Source organism: Pleurodeles waltl, chromosome 5 (assembly GCF_031143425.1).
Source record: "Pleurodeles waltl isolate 20211129_DDA chromosome 5, aPleWal1.hap1.20221129, whole genome shotgun sequence".
Classification (NCBI taxonomy): domain Eukaryota; kingdom Metazoa; phylum Chordata; class Amphibia; order Caudata; family Salamandridae; genus Pleurodeles; species Pleurodeles waltl.
The window spans coordinates 1,427,081,347-1,427,103,591 of NC_090444.1; the positions used below are offsets into that span (position 1 = coordinate 1,427,081,347).

General features: G+C 43.2%; 1 protein-coding gene across 6 annotated transcripts in view; it reads right to left on the reverse strand.

The window, feature by feature from the left end:
* FAM135A (family with sequence similarity 135 member A) overlaps positions 1 to 22,245 on the reverse strand; it is an 863,965-nt gene that overhangs the window by 350,727 nt on the left and 490,993 nt on the right. For all 6 annotated transcript variants that reach the window (XM_069235714.1, XM_069235715.1, XM_069235716.1 and 3 more), the window contains one exon: positions 1,846 to 1,919. In XM_069235714.1, coding sequence (XP_069091815.1) covers positions 1,846 to 1,919 — 74 coding nt within the window. The remainder of the gene's footprint in view (positions 1 to 1,845; positions 1,920 to 22,245) is intronic.

Consider the following 22,245-nt stretch of genomic DNA (forward strand, 5'->3'; position numbering starts at 1 on the left):
GCCATACTATTCAATAACTTCACAGCAAATTGGAGGAAGCTGACCTTCATGTTGTGCCACATGTTGAGTGAGCTGTTCGAAATGGTTCCAATCGAGTCACTGTACTATCAAATGACACAGATATTATTTTGCTACTTAGATTTGTTGCAATGTTTATAAGTCAAGGATTATCAAAGTTATGGATAAGTTATGGAACAGGCGAGAAAGACACACAATCCTGCTTCAGATTCTGTACAAGAAACATGACCCAGAGATGCCCAGTGTTCTTATCAAGGCACATATTCTTACGGGTGATGACACTATGAAGAAAACTGGAAGGCTTGGAGCTTCAACTGCTGAAACTGTGAAGTTTGTAAAACGATCTGATGAGACAGAAGAAGAAAATGACTTTAAAGACGTAGAAAAATATCTTGTACGTGTGTGGAATATGAGTTCTGACTGTAACACACATTTGATGATCTTCAGGACAGTGAGTTCAAGAGATCAGTCCTGCTAAGTGATCGCCAACGAAATCAGTTTCTGTGCGTGGACACATTAAAAGACCGTTCAACTTGATTAAAAGATGTGTCAATATTTTAGCTCATGCATAAGTAGAGAAGGATCCAAGTGAATTTCGTTGGGAAGATATTGATGAGGTCTTAAAACCTTCAAAATTTCTAAAGCCTCTACCCACAGAACTTACACGTACATGTACTTGCAAAATCTGTGCTACAAAAAGCTGTCCATATTGATATGTTCTTCTCAAATGTTCAACATTCTGCAAATGTACCACAAGCGATTGCCGAAACAAAAAGTGTACTATGAAAATATGATAAACATTTATTTTTTCCTATTTAGATCATAGTCTTTGTTTGGTGTACACATATAAGAATTAAAAACCATTACTATTTGTTTTATTTCTATATATGGCTCTTCTTCCTCTATTATGGCCGCCGTTTTGGAAAATGGCAGAAGGGTTGCTCTGAGGTGTTATTTTCTGTTGCAATATGACTACTTGATACCCCAAACCTATGTCTTGGCACCAAAAAGAAGTATAGAGGGTTCATGGTTCCTGAAATATTACATAATCACTGCAATACATACAAGATTTTTAAAAATGTCCAGAAAAGTTAGTCCCGGATCAGCAATGTCTACCCCAAGCTAAATTACTTCTCTAGTGACCCAAGAAGAGTTATATCAGAGGACTGGGATTAATAATGATTTATGTGGAGTAACAATTATATTCAGGGCTAGATATTTTCCCATTCATGTGGTATATTGTATAACACACTTCTACAGACATTTCTTACATGAGAAGTAGAAATAGTAGTAATTCTATGTATCCATTTTCTTTGCCTAGACTATAACATGTTCATGTTGTAAGGGGAGAGAAGCAGAGATAAGCTCTGGGTATCACCAGACGTGTACTAAAGTAGCATCGTAGTATGTTTAAGATTTCTGTTTTCAACACAGAAAAATAATATTCATTTTTTAAAACTTTATTTAGGAAAATATAACAAGCAGGTGTACAGAAGCTTTCTTGAGTGTCGGTTATCTTGTTCTCTTCTGATTACTGTTTCTCCCTTAGGTTCTCTACATGCCCAGATGGTTGCTAGGGGACAAGTTTGGAGGGAACAAGATGTCGTCTGCCTCTATAGTGGTCCTGCGGTACACAGTGACATTAACGTAGTCTGATAAATGATCATATTTGCAGCAGCTGTTTGCTATTTGTAAAATAGCAATACAAAATTTCCCCATAATCTTAACCTGATGTGTGGAGACAATTTGAAGTATGATTAACTACTGATGACCTGTACACTCGAGACCACTGCTTGAATCACTTATTTCTAGATTTTCTTTACTTACTGAAGTTCCTGATATGCAAGGGCGGCTGCTCTTGGATGTTCAAGACAAAAAAATGCCTCTGAAAATCTGCGCACCTAAAACAAACACAAATGAAACCCGTCAAATGAGCCATATTAACAACAGAATCAATATTCATACATTATAGTAACAAGCATTTGCAATGCAATATGTCTCAAGTTTCCTTGAGTTTAGCTTTGTAAACTCCAAACCGGACTTATCTTGCCACTAAAAAAGGAAAATGTAAATAAAACTGTTTCACATAACTGAAAATGAAAAGTAAAACAGTTTCGCATAAGCAAGCCGACGGCCGCCATGAGCACAAAGCGCGCACACACACACACACACAAAAGGAAACAGAAGTTTGCTTGCAGTGAAACTTAACAGCAAAAGTGCAATTATCCATGTAACCGGCAAAAGTGCAATTATCCATGTAACAGGGTCAATGTCATGCAAAGCGCTTGACTACTGCCCAGCGAGATAGCACTTGCTACGAATTAAAAAGAATAAGTAGTCCAGAAACCATATCGAAAACATGGAGCATCGTATGTTTTCAGTAATTGCCCGCTGCACACAAGGCAGGCTAAACACCAGAAAATGCATGACGTATGCATGCCTTTCGCTAATTGAAAGAAGCTAATTTTAAAATGCAAGCCCACGAACCAACCAAACTGATGGGTGTGTGGTGGGTGTGGTTAAAAGCCCACAGAGAGATTACACCAGAGACAGAGCACTTAGCACTTGTCCCTAAAAATGGATTATGTGTTTTTTAGGATAAGGGCGTGTACAACACAAAACCTAAAAACACAAATCGTAAGTAAAGATAGTAATGCTACCGTAACACCCACTATAACCATGCACATCAATGACTGTCTTCAGTTCCTACCAATGATGCACAGGTGAAAATGTTCCAAACCGCCCCACTGCAAAGTTATATCGATAAGAATTTGAAACGGAAGTCAATGTCACTATCACCTGGTAGACATAAAAAATGTAACTGCTTGGTTGACCACGAAATTTTCATTACATATACCAATAACAGGTTCGGTCAATGTAGTTCTGGATTTATCTAGAATATAACCAATGTGCAAATACAGAAGTCAATTTTGAATGTGCAAAAAGTATACCCGTGTAGGTATCTCAGGACGGTCAATATGGTTATAGGGGAAAATCACAAAGAGAAATGGACCCCAGGACTGATTGTAGGGATGAAATTGCAGGTCCATCAAAGCAGTCATGCCACCACTAGCATGTTTTCATGTTGTCTGGGGTTCCCTTACATCTTTCATAGTTAGTAGGAGTGCTATCCTCCTAATGACGTTCTCTGCAGACGAGATGCTCCTCAAAGACACCCTTAAAGACACCTTTCCTTTGGTCTCCACTCATAGCTGTCTATCACTCTACCTATGTCATGGGTGGTGGCAGCATTTTAAAGGTTTCTGGGTACAGTCTAAACACAGTGAAATTGCCTACTAGCTTTGCTGTATAATGAAACTGCAGAAAGAAGCCCCCAGCCAGCTCACAGTGACCAAAAATGCTGACAGCACCTCCAAGCTCTCTCTACCACTCACCATAGATCAGAGATAGGTACCATAAGAATCTACACTTGCAGAGTGAGCTGTGTGGTGCCTCTACTTATCGATCATATTTTCTCCCTGAACCAACTGTTTGGCATTTTGTTCATTGGCAACCCTGCTGCTTTGGTGATTATTCAGCACCCAGGTGCTTTATAACCTAGCCCCATTCAGGTAGACCACTTGCATGATGTTCCCACTTTAAGGGACCCAAACTATCTTACATTGACCTAGAAGACAGCACTATCTTCAAGCTACAGTAACTCCCTCTTTAAGGGACCCAAACTATCTTACATTGACCTAGAAGACAGCACTATCTTCAAGCTACAGTAACTCACTTTTTCAAACGACAAGCACTCTCCCTTTGCGTCAGAGGATGCAGATATAGCGCAGTGGCAATCACCACTCTGGTTTCTTTGTTTCATCTTGTTTTTGATCATTAGGATTACGAAAAGTAAAGGTCTCCGACTTCCGTAGAATGGGTTAGAGATTGCAAACAGTAAGTTTGCAAACAATGTAAATCATACTAGTAAACGTGTTGTGTTGTGCTATTAGTTCTCATTTGTGTTCCCGTGTTCGCAGTCATTTAAAAATCGCCAATAAAGTTTATAACCAAGTGTCCTGGTTGTAACACTGTACTGTGCTTCATTACTACTTTACTGGTGCACTTTTTAATATTTGATTATAATTCGTAATTTATACGTATTTGGATATTTTATGATAGTAATAACTAATTTTCTTCACGTAGTGCGGGCTGCATAGTCACATCTTTATTGAAATGCTAATCCAATTCATCCTACACCATCTACTTGGTGCTAGACCTTGACTGCTCATTCTCGATTACTCACATAGTCCAATAGGGTTACAATGGCCACTTTACAAGGCAGACTAAATGATCGTTGTTACCAGGAAACACCAGTACTCTCACCTATGCACGGGACCTCTGCAGGGGATTACAACTGCCATACTCCTCTGCCCCACGTTGAGCGTGGCTATAAGCATTGCACGTCCTGCACGCCATGCCCCTTGATCCGGTTCAGGCCGGCAGACGGGCACGCAACAGGGTTTTTTATTCACTCCCCAGACCCGTTACCACAAGCGGTGTAGGAAGGGGAACAGAGTAGGTGCTTAGCGAGTGCCTCCTTTGGAGTTGTGAGTTCTTCCCGAATCTGCGCACGGCAGCGATGCCCCAGCACAGATAAGATTTGGAAACTTCTGATTTCTTTCGTGTGGCCTAATAGTGTTCATTAACTGTGACCCCTATATGTTTATATTAATTTATTGATGTGTGTGCTTGTGTCTCTAATCAAATGACGACTTCTAAATTTTCCTACTTGTTCTATTTGGCTCCAGCAATGTAGTCTACACCAGGCCCAATGTTGCTTAAACAGCGTAGATTAACTTTGGCTACCAGAACGTTGACCCCTTCCGCCCTCCATACAGCTCATAGGTTGTTCCTTGTTTTGCCTTATTTTCCTGATTTTAGTGTGTGACTATAAGGGGACCCTCCCCCTTCTTTAGACCTGGGGCCATTAGCCCTTCAGGATTAGGGTAAGAGACCTTCTTTATTCCTTTACACATATTATTCACGTTTACATTGCATGACTTTGTGCTTGCTGTGTCACTTCCTTGTGTGCTGTGCATTGCTGTGTAAAAAGAACAGATGCAAAAAGAACAGATGATGGACGGAATGCAGAGCAAATCAAACATTCACCCCCAGTCACAAAGTTCTGCGTTTAATCCATTGTTGTTTTGCTCACCACGCCACCCCAGTTTGGACCCAGCCATTGGCAAATCAGTCTTGACGCTGTTCCTCTTCGAACAGTCCAGCCCGAACTGCCAAGCAAGGTCCTCCCTGGACCGGAAACAAGCATCCTAGGACCGGTTTCAGGATATCACCCTTCATCAGCTAGGCTAGCTTGAATCCAGTGGCGCAGTGAGCACGGGACCCACGTCTGGGCATACCCTTCCCACTTGGGGCGACAAATGCAAAAAGAACAGATGATGGACGGAATGCAGAGCAAATCAAACATTCACCCCCAGTCACAAAGATCTGGGTTTAATCCATCGTTTTTTTGCTCACCTGTGCATTGCTGTGTGTCACTGATATGTATAAAGTACTATCTTTTTTGTTTCCCTTAGGCCTCCATAGGATAACTCCCCACAGGTAGGCCCCCTGTCTCTATAATATCTGAACTGCTCCTAGTGGAGTAGCATCTTTTTTCTTACTTTTGTAGTGCATGATACTGAGGGATCCCAGGCCCTGAAGAATGCCCCCAGACCTCCTTTGGCTCTCAGCAGTGGGCAGAAACATGTTGGCCAGTAACTACTAGATAGGTGACCCTGTGAGTCTTTACTCTCATATAGGTGTCCTATCTTCTGTTCTTAACCTCACCAGCGGTAACCATGAATAAAGGTGTACTATTACAAAGGTGATTGACTAGGTGTTTTTATATTTTCCCTAGCATAGCTGGAGCCCACATAATTCCAGATAATTTGAATTTCTGCACTCCCTTCTGTTCTTTTAAGGGTGAAGTTGAGTCCGCCCAGGTGGGATTGTCCTACCTGGGTGGGGCTAGGTGGTAATGTGATGAAGCAAGACACTACATAGTATGTGAGAACACCTAGTCCGTTAAGGAAACTCCCCTTATCACATAACTTTAAACAGCACTCAATACAGTACTGATAGTGTGAGACTGAGGAGCCCTAGGTAAATCTTTTACCAGAGGTTCCATCTTACAAGTGAACCCCATACTTCTTGTGTTTATGGTTCACGATTTAGGGAGACAGTATGGGGTGGTCTTCCTCCTCTCCCTGACTCTGTTTGTGTTAAGATAGGCATCTCCTAACCCGACAGGGTATACGGATTAAACAAACAGATTGCGGGAGAGATAGAGGGCACTATTAACAGTCTTCTAGAGAAGATTAACACTAAATTATGATATTTTATCGGCAGACAAAGAGCGGCCACCTGAATATGTCTGCTTGCTTCTACAAGGGGAAGATGTAATTTTGCATTCTTTCTCAATCCTAGTTCCGGATGTCGTAAAGAAAGCCAACGCTGCAAATTGGGCCCTGGCACAGGCTCCTGAGCTTTATCACAACCACGTAGGGTGTGATAGAGATTCCCCCTACCAAGTAGTATCAATTAGATCAACTCTACAGTTCCAGCCTCAATATCCAATTAAATATGAAGCTAAAGCACTTGTGGGAGAGATTCTCACACAACTTGAGTATTACGGAGTAACAGACCCCTGCCTCTCTGCGATTAATTACCCACTATTCCCTGTAGCAAAACCTGACCATCCATCTAGAATAGTCTTAGATTAAAGACAAACAGTCATACACATATACATTGGAAATCCAAAACTCACATAGCACAGCACTTAACAATATTGTGTGTAAAAATGCAAAACAACCATGGGCATTTCCATTGTTTCTTTTCTGCCAAAATGTAGTCCCAGGAAGCAGGAATTTAAGCGCCATCAGTGCTCCTGGCTCTCAGAGTTGCTTTTGCCATTTGCCTCAAGGGCATAATAACAGCCCTGGGACATTTTCTGCCCGTGTGACATCAATATTACATGATACTGATTCCGAGGCGCAGTCTTATATTGTTGACATCTATATCACAGATGACGACTTCAATGCACATTTGGCCTGGGTGTTTAGGATTTGCTGCACAAGACTATTGTAGGAAAAAAACATCTTGCCTGGCATGTTACCCCTATTTTCACTGTATGTATGTTTGTTTTTGCCTATCTATCACTGGGATCCTGCCAGGCAGGACCTCAGTGCTCATAATGTATGTGTTCCCTGTGTGGTGCCTAACTGTATCACTGAGGCTCTGCTAACCAGAACCTCAGTGTTTATATTCTCTCTCTGCTTTAAAATTGTCATTGCAGGCTAGTGACTAATTTTAACAATTCTCATTGGCACACTGGTACACCCTTATAATTCCCTTGTATATGGTACCTAGATACCCAGGGTATTGGGGTTCCAGGAGATCCTTATGGACTGCAGCATTTCTTTTGCCACCCATAGGGAGCTCAGACAATTCTTACACAGGACTGCCACTGCAGCCTGAGTGAAATAACGTCTACGTTATTTCACAGCCATTTTTACTGAACATAAGTAACTTATAAGTCACCTATATGTCTAACCCTCACTTGGTGAAGGTCAAGTGCCAAGTTACTTAGTGTGTGGGCACCCTGGCACTAGCCAAGGTGCCCCCACATTGTTCAGGGAAAATTCCCCGGACTTTGTGAGTGCAGGGACACCATTACACGTGTGCACTACATATAGGTCAATACCTATATGTAGCGTCACCATGGTAACTCCAAACATGGCCATGTAACATGTCTAGGATCATGGAATTGTCACCCCAATACCATTCTGGTATTGGGGGGACAATTCCATGCATCCCGGGTCTTTAGCACAGAACCCGGGTACTGCCAAACTGCCTTTCCGGGGTGTCCACTCCAGCTGATGCTGCCAACCCCTCAGACAGGTTTCTGCCCCCCTGGGGCCTAGGCAGCCTGGTCCCAGGAAGGCAGAACAAAGAATTTCCTCTGAGAGAGGGTGTTACACCCTCTCCCTTTGGAAATAGGTGTGAAGGGCTGGGGAGGAGTAGCCTCCCCCAGCCTCTGGAAATGCTTTGATGGGCACTGATGGTGCCCATCTCTGCATAAGCCAGTCTACACCGGTTCAGGGATCCCAAAGCCCTGCTCTGGCGTGAAACTGGACAAGGAAAGGGGAGTGGCCACTCCCCTGACCAGCACCTCCCAGGGGAGGTGCCCAGAGCTCCTCCAGTGTGTCCCAGACCTCTGCCATCTTGGATTCAGAAGTGTTGGGGCACAATGGACAGCTCTGAGTGGCCAGTGCCAGCAGGTGACGTCAGAGACCCCTAGTGATAGGTGCTTACCTTTCTCAGTAGCCAATCCTCCTTTCTGGGCTATTTAAGGTCTCTCCTCTGGGCTATTCCTCAGATAAACCAGAGTTCCTCTGCACTTCCCTCTTCGACTTCTGCCAAGGATCAACTGCTGACTGCTCCAGGACGCCTGCAAAACCGCAACAAAGTAGCAAGACGACTACCAGCAACATTGTAGCGCCTCATCCTGCCGGCTTTCTCAACTGTTTCCTGGTGGTGCATGCTCTGAGGGCTGTCTGCCTTCACCCTGTACTGGAAGCCAAGAAGAAATCTCCTGTGGGTCGTCGGAATCTTCCTCCTGCTAACGCAGGCACCAAATTTCTGCATCACCGGTCCTCTGGGTCCCTTCTCATCCTGACGAGCGTGGTCCCTGGAACACAGGAACTGGGTCGAAGTGTCTCCCACAGTCCAGTGGCCCTTGTGTCCAAATCTGGTGAAGGTAAGTCCTTGCCTTTCCTTGAATACCAGTGACCCCACTCACCCCCCCAAACCCTAAAAGACAAACTGGAACAGGACCTGGGTCTACCCGAGGAGGAGGACTGGGTAGAACCTAAAACAGCGACCTGCCACTTGATTATAGCGGCATGCTTACTCCTGATACAATTCAGGTACTTTTGTTGAATATACTACACATCAGCTAGGCTGCATAGGATGGGAAGAATTAATGATAATATATGTCTCAGATGCCACCTGAGTGGGGGTACTTTTTTCCATGCCACGTAGAACTGCCTGGTAATCCTGTCGTATTGGTCTAGAACACACAGTGAGCTTGCACAAGTCTGCAGGAGGTCATTAACTTACTAAAGACCTTCAAGAGTTGCCCTGCTTTGGGATAATGTCAGATGAAGAGGGAGAACAGGCTTGGAGAAAATATATTTTCTGGCATATTAACTGCTAAGAGAGATATAGGGCAACACTGGCAGGCTCCCGTTGCCCCCCTATAGACGAGTGGTATAAAAGCATGGGCATCTGTGCAGTGGTTGAAGACACAGTGTGTAGAGCAACGGGTTACCCGGAAAACATACAAATATTTGTGGGTGGCTGGCTGAACCAACTTCACACTCCAAGCACTCTATCCTAGAATTGAGCGGTTTGGTCTGTTGGGAAGGAGGCTGTCCATCTAATATGATGATTGGATCTTGTTTTCATTGTTGTGCTAGGAAAATGTATTAGTCTTCTGAATATGCAGTGGGCCTGGACTGTGGCACAGTTGTACCATTATCTTATTTTGTTGAGTTTACTATCCAAAATATGTATAAAACAAAATTAAAAAATAAAACCATGCAAATCACCATCAGCGTATGTTGGCTCTGCTAGTCTCAAAGTGAAGTTAGTGGTGCGCGTATTGTCGTAGGACTCTTGTAATTGAAACTAGACTGCTGGATTTGGGCGGCAGCTCCACCGTTTGTGGGTGACACACCATCTTGACAGCTGTCAGCCCAACCCTTTCAACTAACTAGCAGCACCTCACACAAACATAGAAAGCAAAGGATACTTAATGCATGACACTCAGTGACTTCTCAGGGAAAGTCGTGATTGATCTATCGTACCCCTTTCTCTCATTAGCAAAGGTCCATACACACATGTAGGCCAAATAAAAGATGCAGGATGGTTTCCAATACATTTATTGAAAAGACTGCAATCTACAATAAAATTTATGAGCTGCAATAATGAGGGCAATGAGACATAACAGGATTAGCATTGTTGCAACCAGAGAGAAGAAAATAAACAACCCCAGCATACTGGAATAACATACATATGAATTCTACCTAACCCCTAACTCCTAAGCGAGAGCATAGCGGTGATAGCCCACTCTGTCCATACTTAATCCATCAGAGGAGTACCCACCCCCATTACCTGGAAGATTCGGGTCTGCCTGCCATATCCTTGGCTGGTTGTTGAGACAGGGCTGAGGTCAGCAGTGAAATGGAATGCAGTGCGGTTGAATATCCTGGCCAGAATGACCTCCCTTCTTGTCCCTTGGCCTGCACAGTGTTTGTATAAGAAACATATCTCTGTTCCCTGAAAAAGACCTGACTTAGACATCTGCCTAATTGTCTGACTCATTATATACTTTTGTGGTGACAACTCTAGCTGGATTATCATATACTGTTCTTTATCAGCCTTGGACAGAGGTACATGGTATGCATTAGGCCACACTGGGGAATTTTACATTAATCAGATGGTAGACACATTTATTTTAGCTTGGGTCTATGACCTGCACCCTCTCACCTGGTCACTTGTCATTTTAGTCCTCTTATTATTTCAGCAAAGCTTCATTTTTAGCTGTGATATTTTATTTTATTTTGTTAAATCTCCTGCCCTTCTATTAAGAATTTTGTTATTAATTTCTCTGCACAACATTTTATCCTGTGCTCAATCTAAGGATGCACATGATAGTTATCGGGTACTGCCGGTTCAGAGAGTGCAATGTCTACCTTGCATAGAAAAGACGCATTATGAAGTTAGGGCAGTTCTCAGAACAACATGTTTCATTATAAAATAACATGCTGGCCAAACCAAGGTAGAGGGGATATTCCAGCCAACCTGCAACCTGATGCTGCACATTGTCGCAGTTTCTGCTGAAACTTCACGCTTCCTCTTTGTCTACGTGGGAGGACTCTCAGCAGACCAGCAGACCTCTTTTCTTTACCTCTAACACAAGTGTGGGGAATGTGCTTCCTTCCTCGGGGAAAGATAGGCAGATTAGAGCTACCACTGCTAATTGCTCTCATGTAGAAACTTAGTAGTGTAAGTAGGGATATTAGATACACTATGGTGACAATATGTGGGACTCTTCCTTTGCTTCACTTTCCTCGTCACTGCTGTAATAGTGTTTCGTTTCATCACCCTCATAATCTCAATTCATGCCTTTTAATATAGAGAACAGTTGCTTCAAAAAAACCTAGTGAACCAAGATCCTGCTTCTGTTTGTCTTTGCATGTATGAGACTTCTATAACAGAGAGAAAAGGGTACGATTTGATCTACCACGACCTCCCAAGGGAGGTCTTGGAGTGTCATGAGATAGGCTGCCACAAATCATCTTTACCTCTGGTACTGGTGAGGTGCTGCTAGCTAGCAAGAAGGGTTAGGCTGACAGCTGTCACATGGTGTTGGATCAGACTTAGTCCCCCATGCTCTGTGGTACTGCCACCCAAAATCCAGGAGCCCTACTGCATGGCGCCACCAACGCTGGTTAGGCACTGACTTTATGGATCTCCCAAGTATCTCTGTCTCCTTACGTGCAAAAATCACCCTAATTATCCCCTTCAGCTAGGTAGGTACCTATTAGACACTGTAGGCTGTTCAAGTTTGAACCTTAAAAAAAAACTCCCCAATTGGTGTTTCTATCTGCAAACTATTCAATTCCATTTTTAAAAATGGCAGACCAAACTAGGGTCGTAATTGCAATTAACATGACACTCCCCTCACAACACACTTAAGAAATAATGGCCACGCAGAAGAGGGAGGAGGTTACATCTGTCATTGAGGCTCATGACGCATACAAAACAGAATTGTTTTTTACTCTTGGGTCACTTTCCGAGCAGCAAATGGGAACACACACATTTCATCACTAAACTCTACCAAATGCACCCACACAATACAGACCATTTGCGTATTTAGAAATACCACTATGTTATCAAGAAAATTGAAAATGGCTTGACTGCGCCCTACCACACGTTCCACAGAATGTTAGACTAGGTTTTTTTAAGGAATGACGAACCTACATGGCCAGATTTGGCTACCTATGCACCACAACCCAATATAGGTACAATGGCAGTAGCAGATGTACGCCTCCTATACACCAATTTAGTAGAAATATATAGACGATCCATACAATATGTAATGTAGACATTGAACACCACCTCAGCTAGGACTGCTCCAGAGCAACCACGTGTGGTCACAGCAGGCTTTAATCCTGCTACTGTGCATTCAACTATGGGTAAAGCACCCACCAACTGTGAATACATTCCGTTTTGGTTAGACAAAAAAATTAGCAGTTTGGAAGTAGTATTTCCTCATAGAGGACCCCAAGATTAACACAGAATTCTCACAATGTGCTTGCCATTCAGGATGGGTCCCTCAGTGGACAACTGTATCATTTGGGGTGCAGTGTTTGGTGCACTCTACACTACCCCGGACTGTACACCAACACGTGCAAATCTTCCAGCAGTGTTAAAGCAGATTTAAGATTAATTTGGGGCTGCCCTAGCCCTAGATCTGGGGATGCAATTAATGGGCAACTTTGACACAGTATCCTTGAAAATATATAGTAACCTTAAAGGGGAAGCGGCAGCATTGGCAGTATGCCAGGGGCTCTGGGATGTTCCTGTACAGGATCAAGAACAAGAGCTGCCAAAGATTATAGCTGAGTATAGGTCAGGATAGTATAGGTCAAGATAGTTTGAGAGCCAGACCAGGTTAACCACAATTACAAGGTAAATCCAATAAGGATTCTACTAAGCAAGCAGCTGAGGGTTCTAAAAACTCTAGGATACACAAAAACTAAATAAAGATAATGTAAAACAAAGAGGGGAATCTCCTCGATTCAAAACCTCAGAAGAACGTTACAATCTTTGAAACAACAGATATTTCAAAAACTCCTGATAGATCTCAATATTGACACATGCCAATCTCGTTCCTTTCAGGACTCACTGGATAAATGCAGTGAGAGAGGATGCCATTCGGAGCAACATTACAAGTATGTGAAACCAAGTTAAGATTCACAATGCTCATTTCAACCTTCCATAAAAAAAGAAAGAGAAACCTCCCCAACAGTTTAAAAAAAAAAAGTGGCAGTAATTTCGGCTAGAAATGACACACATAATTGATAACTTTACTGAAGAACAAGACGTGGGCACTGAATCGGCTAGACAGTGCGGCAGACGTCACAGTAGTTTACCGGCATTGTCATAAGGACTCCTGTATCTCTGCGGGACTGCTGGATTAGGGGCGGCAGCACCTCTGCTTGTAGGTGACTGAGTCACTCCTACACTAGTTGGCAGCTGTCGGCCCAATCCTTCCCAGCTCTCTAGCAGCACCATTCCAAAACCCAAATAGTAAAGGTGATTTCTGGGAGCCTAGTGCATGGACTCTAAAAAAACTTTCAGGGAAATCGTGGTGGAACACGCCTTGCCCCTTTCTCTCATTAGCAATGAACCTCTTTTACACTTACACTTAAACTTACACTTACACTTACACATACACACAAACACACGAATGAAGATGCAGGAGTGTTTTCAATACATTTATTGAAAAGACTGCAATCTATGATGAAATGCATGAGCTGCTATAATTAGGATAAGTAACAAAATCAGTATTGTGAAAATAAGCGATGCAAATATGAACATCCCCAACATATTGCAATAAACATGATTATGCAAATTCCTCCTTAAAGCGTATATCCTACCCTAAGGAGAGCAAGGTATGATAAACCTAATCTGCCAATGCCATGTCCATAAGAAGCCCACCAACCCCGTTATCTTAGGACAAGGTCGGCCTACAGTCTGCAGATTTCGCAGCGACACAAGGGCTGAGGTCTGCTACAAAGTCGCATGCAGTATGGTTGGAATTTCCTGGGTAGAACTCCCTCTAAAGGTCTTGGTCTTATACAAGGTTTTTTTGTAAGGCAAATGCATTGTTCGTGCAGACATCCTGACGTGGGTATGTACCTAAATGTTAGAATCCAATACGTACAGTACCGATAATGGTGCTATCACGGAATGGCAACTGATTATGGAATAAAAACATTTCTTTGAAAATGCAAGCAATGCTAAAATGAATAAAAGTGAATAATAAAACAGAGCATGTTATCTAGGTAAAAGGGCACAGGCCTGCAAGCTGAAGATAAGCTAATATCCCCTATCTAGGCAAACTAAAATGGACCCATGAAAGCACAAGCTCTGGCACTAAAACGCAACCATGTAGGATAGGACAAAACCTCCCACCTACCACACAATACCAGTAAGATAGGTACCACTACGACAACCACAATACCCCATTAAACACGAAGCTAAAGCACCAGAGTAAGAAAAACAAATCCAGAGTGTAATAGAACCCTTGTATCACCAACGAACAACCCTTTGCTCCCCATAGCTATACCAGAATATTCATTTTGAATAGTCATAGATTACAGACATTTAAACAGTCATGCATGCACATTTACTATACAAAATGCATTCAGCACAGCACTTAACAATTTAGTGCACAAAAAATACAAAACAAACTTGGATTTTTCCAGCATTTTTTCCTGCCAAAATATAGCCCCTGAAAACAGGTATCTGACTGCCTTCCGTGCGCTAGGCTGGCAAAGACAATTTTGCTGATTCTCACAAGGGTATAACAACAGTTTTGGACTTCTCAGCACGTGTAACATCAATCTACACGACACTGACCCTCAGGTGTTGTCCTATGTAGATTATATCTAGCTGACAGATGACAAGCTGGTCACTGAACTAAGGGAGAAGCGCATTATGGTCGGTTTAGCTGAAACAGGCTACCAATTTAATTTCAAGAGGAAAAAAAAGTGTCCTGTTTTTGGTAAAGTGTATACAATTACAACCACCAAAGCACCATCAAAAAGCTACAATTATTATTGCACTTTTTCAATTTTGGCAGTACTTATATTTTAGATTATGCACAATGCATAAAACTACTTTAAGATTTGATACAGTCAGACTTTTCCAGTAAATATTGGACATTTAAGCACACACATTCTCAAAACATTACAGCAGGATGTGCTTGAAGCAAAACATAAATGACAAAAAAATGACAACAAAAACCTTCCAATGGCCGCATCCTCCGGTAATTTGTAAGAAATGTACATACAGGTGCCCATACACTGATAAACATATTTGTTGGCACATATGTATACTGGGATAGGAGAAGACCTAAACCAGTAAAATATAACTATACACAAAAACACATCATGTGGAGCACACCAGATAGTATAATTAGTTGTATAAGTCAAATGTAATGGATTCACAATATTCTATAGTCAATCCAATTATAACATATCAATCATCCAAGAAATGTTATACAGTAGTTTGTATGTGGCAAATAAATTGTGGAGCATTCGATGGGGGTGATATCATTCCAATAGCATATAATTCACATTTATATTCCATGGTGAACAACGCTTTGCTCCGGTTGAGAAAATTGTAACTCCTATTCAAATGGCTGTCATGAAAGAGAGACCTCTGGCCCACGGGAAATGCATTGTTGTCATGACCCCAATACCAGCCCTAGAGGCAGTTACAAAAGCCAGGGTTCCAAATGCAAAAGCACTATATACACGCTGGAAAAATGTGCAATGTCTCTGATGGCCACTGATGTTGATTATGTTTTTGACCCAGAACTCAAGACCCAGGAGTTCCTTCAATATGAACTAGAATACCCAACACCTACAAACATTTTGCCTCTTATTCAATACCAAATTATTATTTACACTGATGGTGCCGCACAACCAGCAGTAGGCACTAAACAACACTTTGCTGCTTGCACGGCCGTGAGCGTAATCATAAGGGATGGCAAGTTCCACCCCTAAAACACATACACGCAGACCTTAGGGGACTAAGCTTCACAATTGGCAGAGCTTAACGCTCTATTATTGGCACTAGAACATACGCATCCTGGACTTTTAACACTTATTGTGTGTGATTTGCATTATTGTGTCCAGTCCTTTAATGAATACCTGCATTATTGGTGCCAAAAGGGGTTCAGAGATTCAAAAGGGAACAGGATCAAACACAGACTTCTGTGGGGAAAGGTAGCCAAAATATAAGGTAGGCTAACAAATACCCATGTAGTATATACAGCGGGCAATCAACATGTAGAAATACATGTTGTAGAAAACACCCAGTGGTCACGACTTCCGTTGTCGTGATTACTCGTTCCAAGAGGAGCTTGGATGATGAAACACTGGATGCTGTGACGGCTTCGCCTGACAGCAAGCCGTTGCCAAAGGCGTACCCCACCAATATTCTTACCATCTAAGTACCCAAAATGTTGTATTGGTAACCATCCACGGGTGGTGATCGAGTGATCTCCAACCAAAACCAAAGATTAGATCTAGTAAAAGCAGCACATGCAGGTGTGGCAGCTACAATTCAATTATTCCAAAAACGTTACTGGTGGTCAGGTTTGCAAAAACAGACCACAAAGTATAGTCCATTATTGTATATCTGCCAACAAATAGAGTCCATGGCAAAACGCCCACCGCAGACACCCTCCTAATTTCCAACAAACCACACCAATGTGTCTACCTGCACCAGATTTCTATGGGTATGACCACACATATCAGCTGACTCTCAAACTGTTCTTAAAGATTTGCAAGCCTTCATTGAGACTTATGCAGTTGCGGCCACTCGGATAGGGCTCTGTTTTCACCTCAAGGGCGTTCAGAGACACCAGGGCCATGATGGATGTCCAACTCTATTTGTCGCCTCACTATAATACAGAGGGAAATGCGGTGGTGGATGGGAAAACAGTTTGTAGTTGGCTTAGCCACCTGTATGGAGTCCAGACAAAAACTAAATCTGCCCAGAAGGTTCTTGAGGGGATGTACCCCACATGATGTTCTCACTGGCATATCTATGTTTGTCTCAGATCTTGATGGCCCTGGCGCAGTGGCAGCCAACACACCTTTTGACATAAATGGACGTGTCACTGCCTTGCAGGAATTACAACAGTTCCATGATGAAAGCTGATCTGTATGTACCACCACTTTTGGAATGGGGGATTCACCAACAACATCCACCAGCTGGGTTTCTAAAGTTGGGGATCCAGTGCATGAAAAGACTTCTGTAAAAAGGAATTTGTCCCTGCATATCAAGCACCCGTTCCAGTCCTGGGAAAACACAGAAATATAATTCTAGAACTGCTGTCTGGTTCCAAATAAAAACGCTTTGTGTCCATTGTCAAGCTGCACCATGTGGCCAGTCCTAAACAGTAGACCACAAGGGCTCCTGGGTAGTTCCTGAACCCCTCTTACTGCCAGTCAGGATGTGCCTCTTCACAATCTAATCAACAATGAGACTTTCCCAAGCTTAAGCAGGATGAAAAATGATCTTTCATTAGTACCTGTCTCTACATTAGTGACGAGATGTCCACCGTTCTGAGTTATTTTTCTTTAACTGTAAACAAATGGAGGGAATTGTTTACTGCAAGTCACCAAGAGAGACATCTGCCAGCTCTTCTTATCCGACACCGACCTCAGTCTTTGCACAAACAGCTTCTGGGTATTTTAACGCCATCAACAACTCTTTTTTAAATTCTTCAGCATCTTCAACCTCACCTGTATCGAAAGCACATAAGCTATTCAATTGGCTTAACCCCTTTGCTGCCAGGCCTTTTCCCCTCCTGTGCCAAGCCTTTTTTTGGCTATTTGGGGCAGTTAGTGCTTAGGCCCTCATAACTTTTTCTCACATAAGCTACCCATGCCAAATTTGCGTCCTTTTTTTTCCAACATCCTAGGGATGCTAGAGGTACCCAGACTTTGTGGGTTTCCCGGAAGGAGACCAAGAAATTTGCCAAAATACAGCGACAATTTATTTTTTTAAAAACAAAAATGGGAAAAAAGGGCTGCAGAAGAACGCTTGTGTTTTTTCCCCCCTGAAAATGGCATCAACAAAGGGTTTGCAGTGCTAAAAACACCATCTTCCCAGCTTTCAGGAGCAGGCAGACTCACAAAATCCCATTTTTCAACACAATGTTGGCATTTTACTGGGACATACCACATTTTTACTATTTGTTGTGCTTTCAGCCTCCTTCCAGTTAGTGACGGAAATGGGTGTGAAACCAATGCTGGATCCCAGAAAGCTAAACAGCTCTGAAAAGTAGACAAGATTCTGAATTCAGCAAGAGGTCATTTGTCTAGATCCTACAAGGGTTTCCTACAGAAAATAACAGCTGAAATGAAAAAAATATTAGGAGCTGCACCTTGCAACTGTTTTTCATTGTATACCGGGCACACAGCAATTAATCTGGTGAAATATAAAAAGTGAGAAATAGGTATCAAGAAAACGTTTGTATTTCCAAAATGGGCTCAAGATAAGGTGTTGAGAAGCAGTGGTTATTTGCACATCTCTGAATTCCAGGGTGCCTATACTAGCATGTGAATTACAGGGCATTTCTCAAATAGATGTCTTTTTTACACACTGTCTTACATTTGGAAGGAAAAAACGTAGAGAAAGACAAAGGGCAATAACACTTGTTTTGCTATTCTGTGTTCCCCCAAGTCTCCCGATAAAAATGGTACTCATTTGCGTTGGTAGGCCTAATGCTCACGACAGGAAATGCAACATGGACACATCACAAAACAGACCTGTTTTTTGCAGAGTGCCTAGCTGGCCTCTAGATCAGCCGGCACCTAAGGAAACCTACCAACCCTGCACATTTTTGAAAACTAGACACCTATGGGAATCCAAAATGGGGTGACTTGTGGGGCTCTCACCAGGTTCTGTTACTCAGAATCCTTAGCAAACCTCAAAATTTGGCCAAAAAAACCACTTTTTCCTCACATTTCGGTGACAGAAAGTTCTGGAATCTGAGAGAAGCCACAAATTTCCTTCCACCCAGCATTCCCCCAAGTCTTCCGATGAAAATGGTACTTCACTTGTGTAGGTGGGCCAAGTGCTTGTGGACAGGGAAGAGCCAAAAACATGTTGAAATTGAGGGGGAACCAAAGCGGGTCCAAAAGGGCAGTTTGAAAAAAAAAAAAAAAACATTTTCAGGCTGACAAGTGCAGCAGAATTTTTATCAGTATAGATGAGACAATGCTTGGTGGTAGGAATTTTGTGGATTCCTGCAGATTCTGGAAGGTTCCATCACAAAAATGTGGTAAAAATGTGTGATTTACAGCAAAGTTGGAGGTTTGCAGGACATTATGGGTAAGAAAATGGAGCGGGTGCCTGTGAAGCACACCACCCTGGAATCACCTAGATGTTTAGTTTTCAAATGTGTCTAGGTCTGGGGATTTTTCTACATGGCAGCGTCCCAAAGTCAAAAAAGGGCAGCCCTCACCATTCCAAGTGGGACGATTTTGAGAGTTAGCCAAGCTCTCATGGCCCAAATGTAAAACGAAAACTCAAAATAATCAAATGTCCTCTTGCTTGTCGTGGGATAAGATGTTTTAGTGTGCGGGGGAAAGCTGAAAGACTGTTACTCCCTTCAGTTGGGGTGGGGGCATAACCAGGCCCATACTGGTTGGTAGCCACCATCCCACTATTTTTTTTTAATTTTATTCCCTGGCATCTAGTAGACTTTCTGCCCCCCCCCCCCCCAGGGTGTGGATCGTGGATAATTGCCCCAACTGCCTACTGGTGGGCAGAACAACTTAGTCCCCATTTATTTGGGGTGGGGGTATGGCCATACCCCCACCCTCTTATTTTGAAAAAAAATCTTCCCTGGTCTCTGGTGGGCTTTCTGCCCCCCTTGGGAGCAGATGGGCCTTCCAAAAATAAGCCAATCTGCCCCCAAGGGAGGCAGATGTGGCCAACAGTAATTTGCCCCCATGGGGAGCGACCCTTGCCCAAGGGGCTACCTCCCCAAACAAAACACACACACACACCAATTCCTGGTGCCTAAGTGGTTTCTGCCCCCCGGGGGCATATTGGCCTAATAGAAATAGGCCGATCTGCCCCCAAGGGGAGAAGAAATGGCCTAAAATAAATTTGCCCCCCCAGGGTCGCTCCCCTTGCGTGAAATTGGCACAAAAAAAAAAATCCCCGGTGCCTAGTGGTTTTTGCCCCCTTGGGGGCAGATCGGCCTAATTAAAAGAGGCCGACCTACCCCCAAGGGGGGCAGTAATAGCCTAAAATAAATTTGCGCCCCAGGGGAACGACCTTTGCCTAAGGGGTTGCTCCCCTTGTGTGAAATTGATGCAAAAAAATTAAGATCCCTGGTGTCTGGTGGTTTCTGCCCCCCTTGCATAAGGGGTCGCTCCCTGTCTGTAAAACAACGAAATAAAAAGAAATCCCTGGTGCCTAGCCTAATTAAAATAGGCTGATCTGCCCCCCAGGGGGGCAGAAATGGCCTAAAATAAATTTGCCCCCCAGGGGAGTGACCCTTGCCTAAGGGGTCGCTCCCCTTGAGTGAAATTCGCGTTAGGAAAAAAACTCCCTGGCGTCTAGTGGTTTCTGCCCCACTTGGGGGCAGATTGGCATCATAAAAATAGGCCGAAATGGCCTAAATATATTTTGCCCCCTAGGGGAGCGACCCTTGCCTAAGGGGTCGCTCCCCATCTCTAAAAGAGGAAAGGTCTCCCCCCCTGGGGGCAGAAAGGGCCTTGAAAAAAAATGCCCCCCTGGGGAGCGGGTTGTTCCCCTTATGCCAATTTCCGGACAAAATAATATCCCTGGTGTCCAGTGGGCATTTTAGCATGCTCTGAGAGACTTCAAAGGGAAGGAAATTCCTTTCTTTCCCTTTGAAGCCTCTCAGGCCCCCATCACATGATCGGAAGAGAAATGCTTTTGCATTTCTCTTCCAATCGCGCTGGAAGCTGAGCTTCCAGCACGATGGGAAGTGGCCTCTGTGATGTCACGGGGGGATGGTGGGTACAGGGGGGGGTGGAAGAGGAAGGGCTTACTCTTCTATCCCTGTCTTGGGGGGGTGGGAGGGAACCCCACGGAGGGAGCGCTAGCGCTCCCTCCGGGCTCCAGGCCGAGGACGTCATGGTTACGTCCTCGGCACAGGAGCACTGTGCCGCAGGACGTAACCTTTACGTCCGTGGCACAGAACCGGTTAAAACTGTTTGATTCATCCATGGAGTTATCTACAGGTCTTGTTAACTGTGCTTGCCTTCCTTCTTTTGATTGGGGATGTCATTGTTTTCTTTCTACTGATACATGGTCAATATCTCCCTGAGCGCTCTACTGTTGAAATGATAGATGAGGTTTTGAAACCTTACCTATCCTCACCTAAGGTTCGAAGAGACCTGTCCCTAGTAAACATTTCAGCTATTCTGATTCCTGATAGGATTGTTTAAGATAAAGTTCCTTTTGATATATTCGGGCTGATAGAAATGATTCAAATTCCATATATAAAGTTTCTGATGATTGGGATGTGAAAACAGTTTATTATACTGTGTTTAAAAGAGAAGATGTTTAACAAACAACAACAAATTATAGGGAAATGTTCTGTTATGATTTCGGGCATCATTTTCTACATAAAGCCAGTACCCTGAAAACTGTTTACAATTACACACAATAGGAACATTGTCCAACTCTGCCAGTGCAGAGTTCTACAAAATATGTAGAAAAGTTTGCATATTTTGCTGGGCATGATGTTAAAAATGCTGAGTTTTATTATATTAAATTGCCTCCTATGAAATTGCAGAATGTCCTGTTTACAGACACACCATAGAGGGCTATGTATGTTGGTTAAGTTGATTAACTTAAAGAGTGTGTGTGGAACTAACAAATTGGAAATACAAATACAGGGGTGGGAAGCTTTTTTAGAGCATGTCTCATTCTGCTGCAAATTAGATTTTTAAATGAAACTGTACAATAAACAAATTATTTAGGCTTAGCAAATATTAAGGAACTAAGGCCTTCATTATGACATTGGCGATCTTTCCCGAAGACCGCCGTGCTGGCAACTGCCAAAAGACTGCAGTGACAGTGGTAATCCGCCCTCCCAATTACAACACACAAAAAACTAATTACTACAGCACAGCCACAAATTTGACACCATCAGGCCGAACGATGGCGACAGGGAGGCGGTCCCACAACCCACACCGCCACAACAGGAAAAGACCACGCTCCCCAATATGACCCACAAATCAGCACAATGGTCATAACGCGGCAGTTATTCATTGGTGTACAGGACCGTGGTGGCCAAAATAGAACCTCCACTACAACACCACCACATTGGCCAATTCGAATACTACACACCTGAAACAC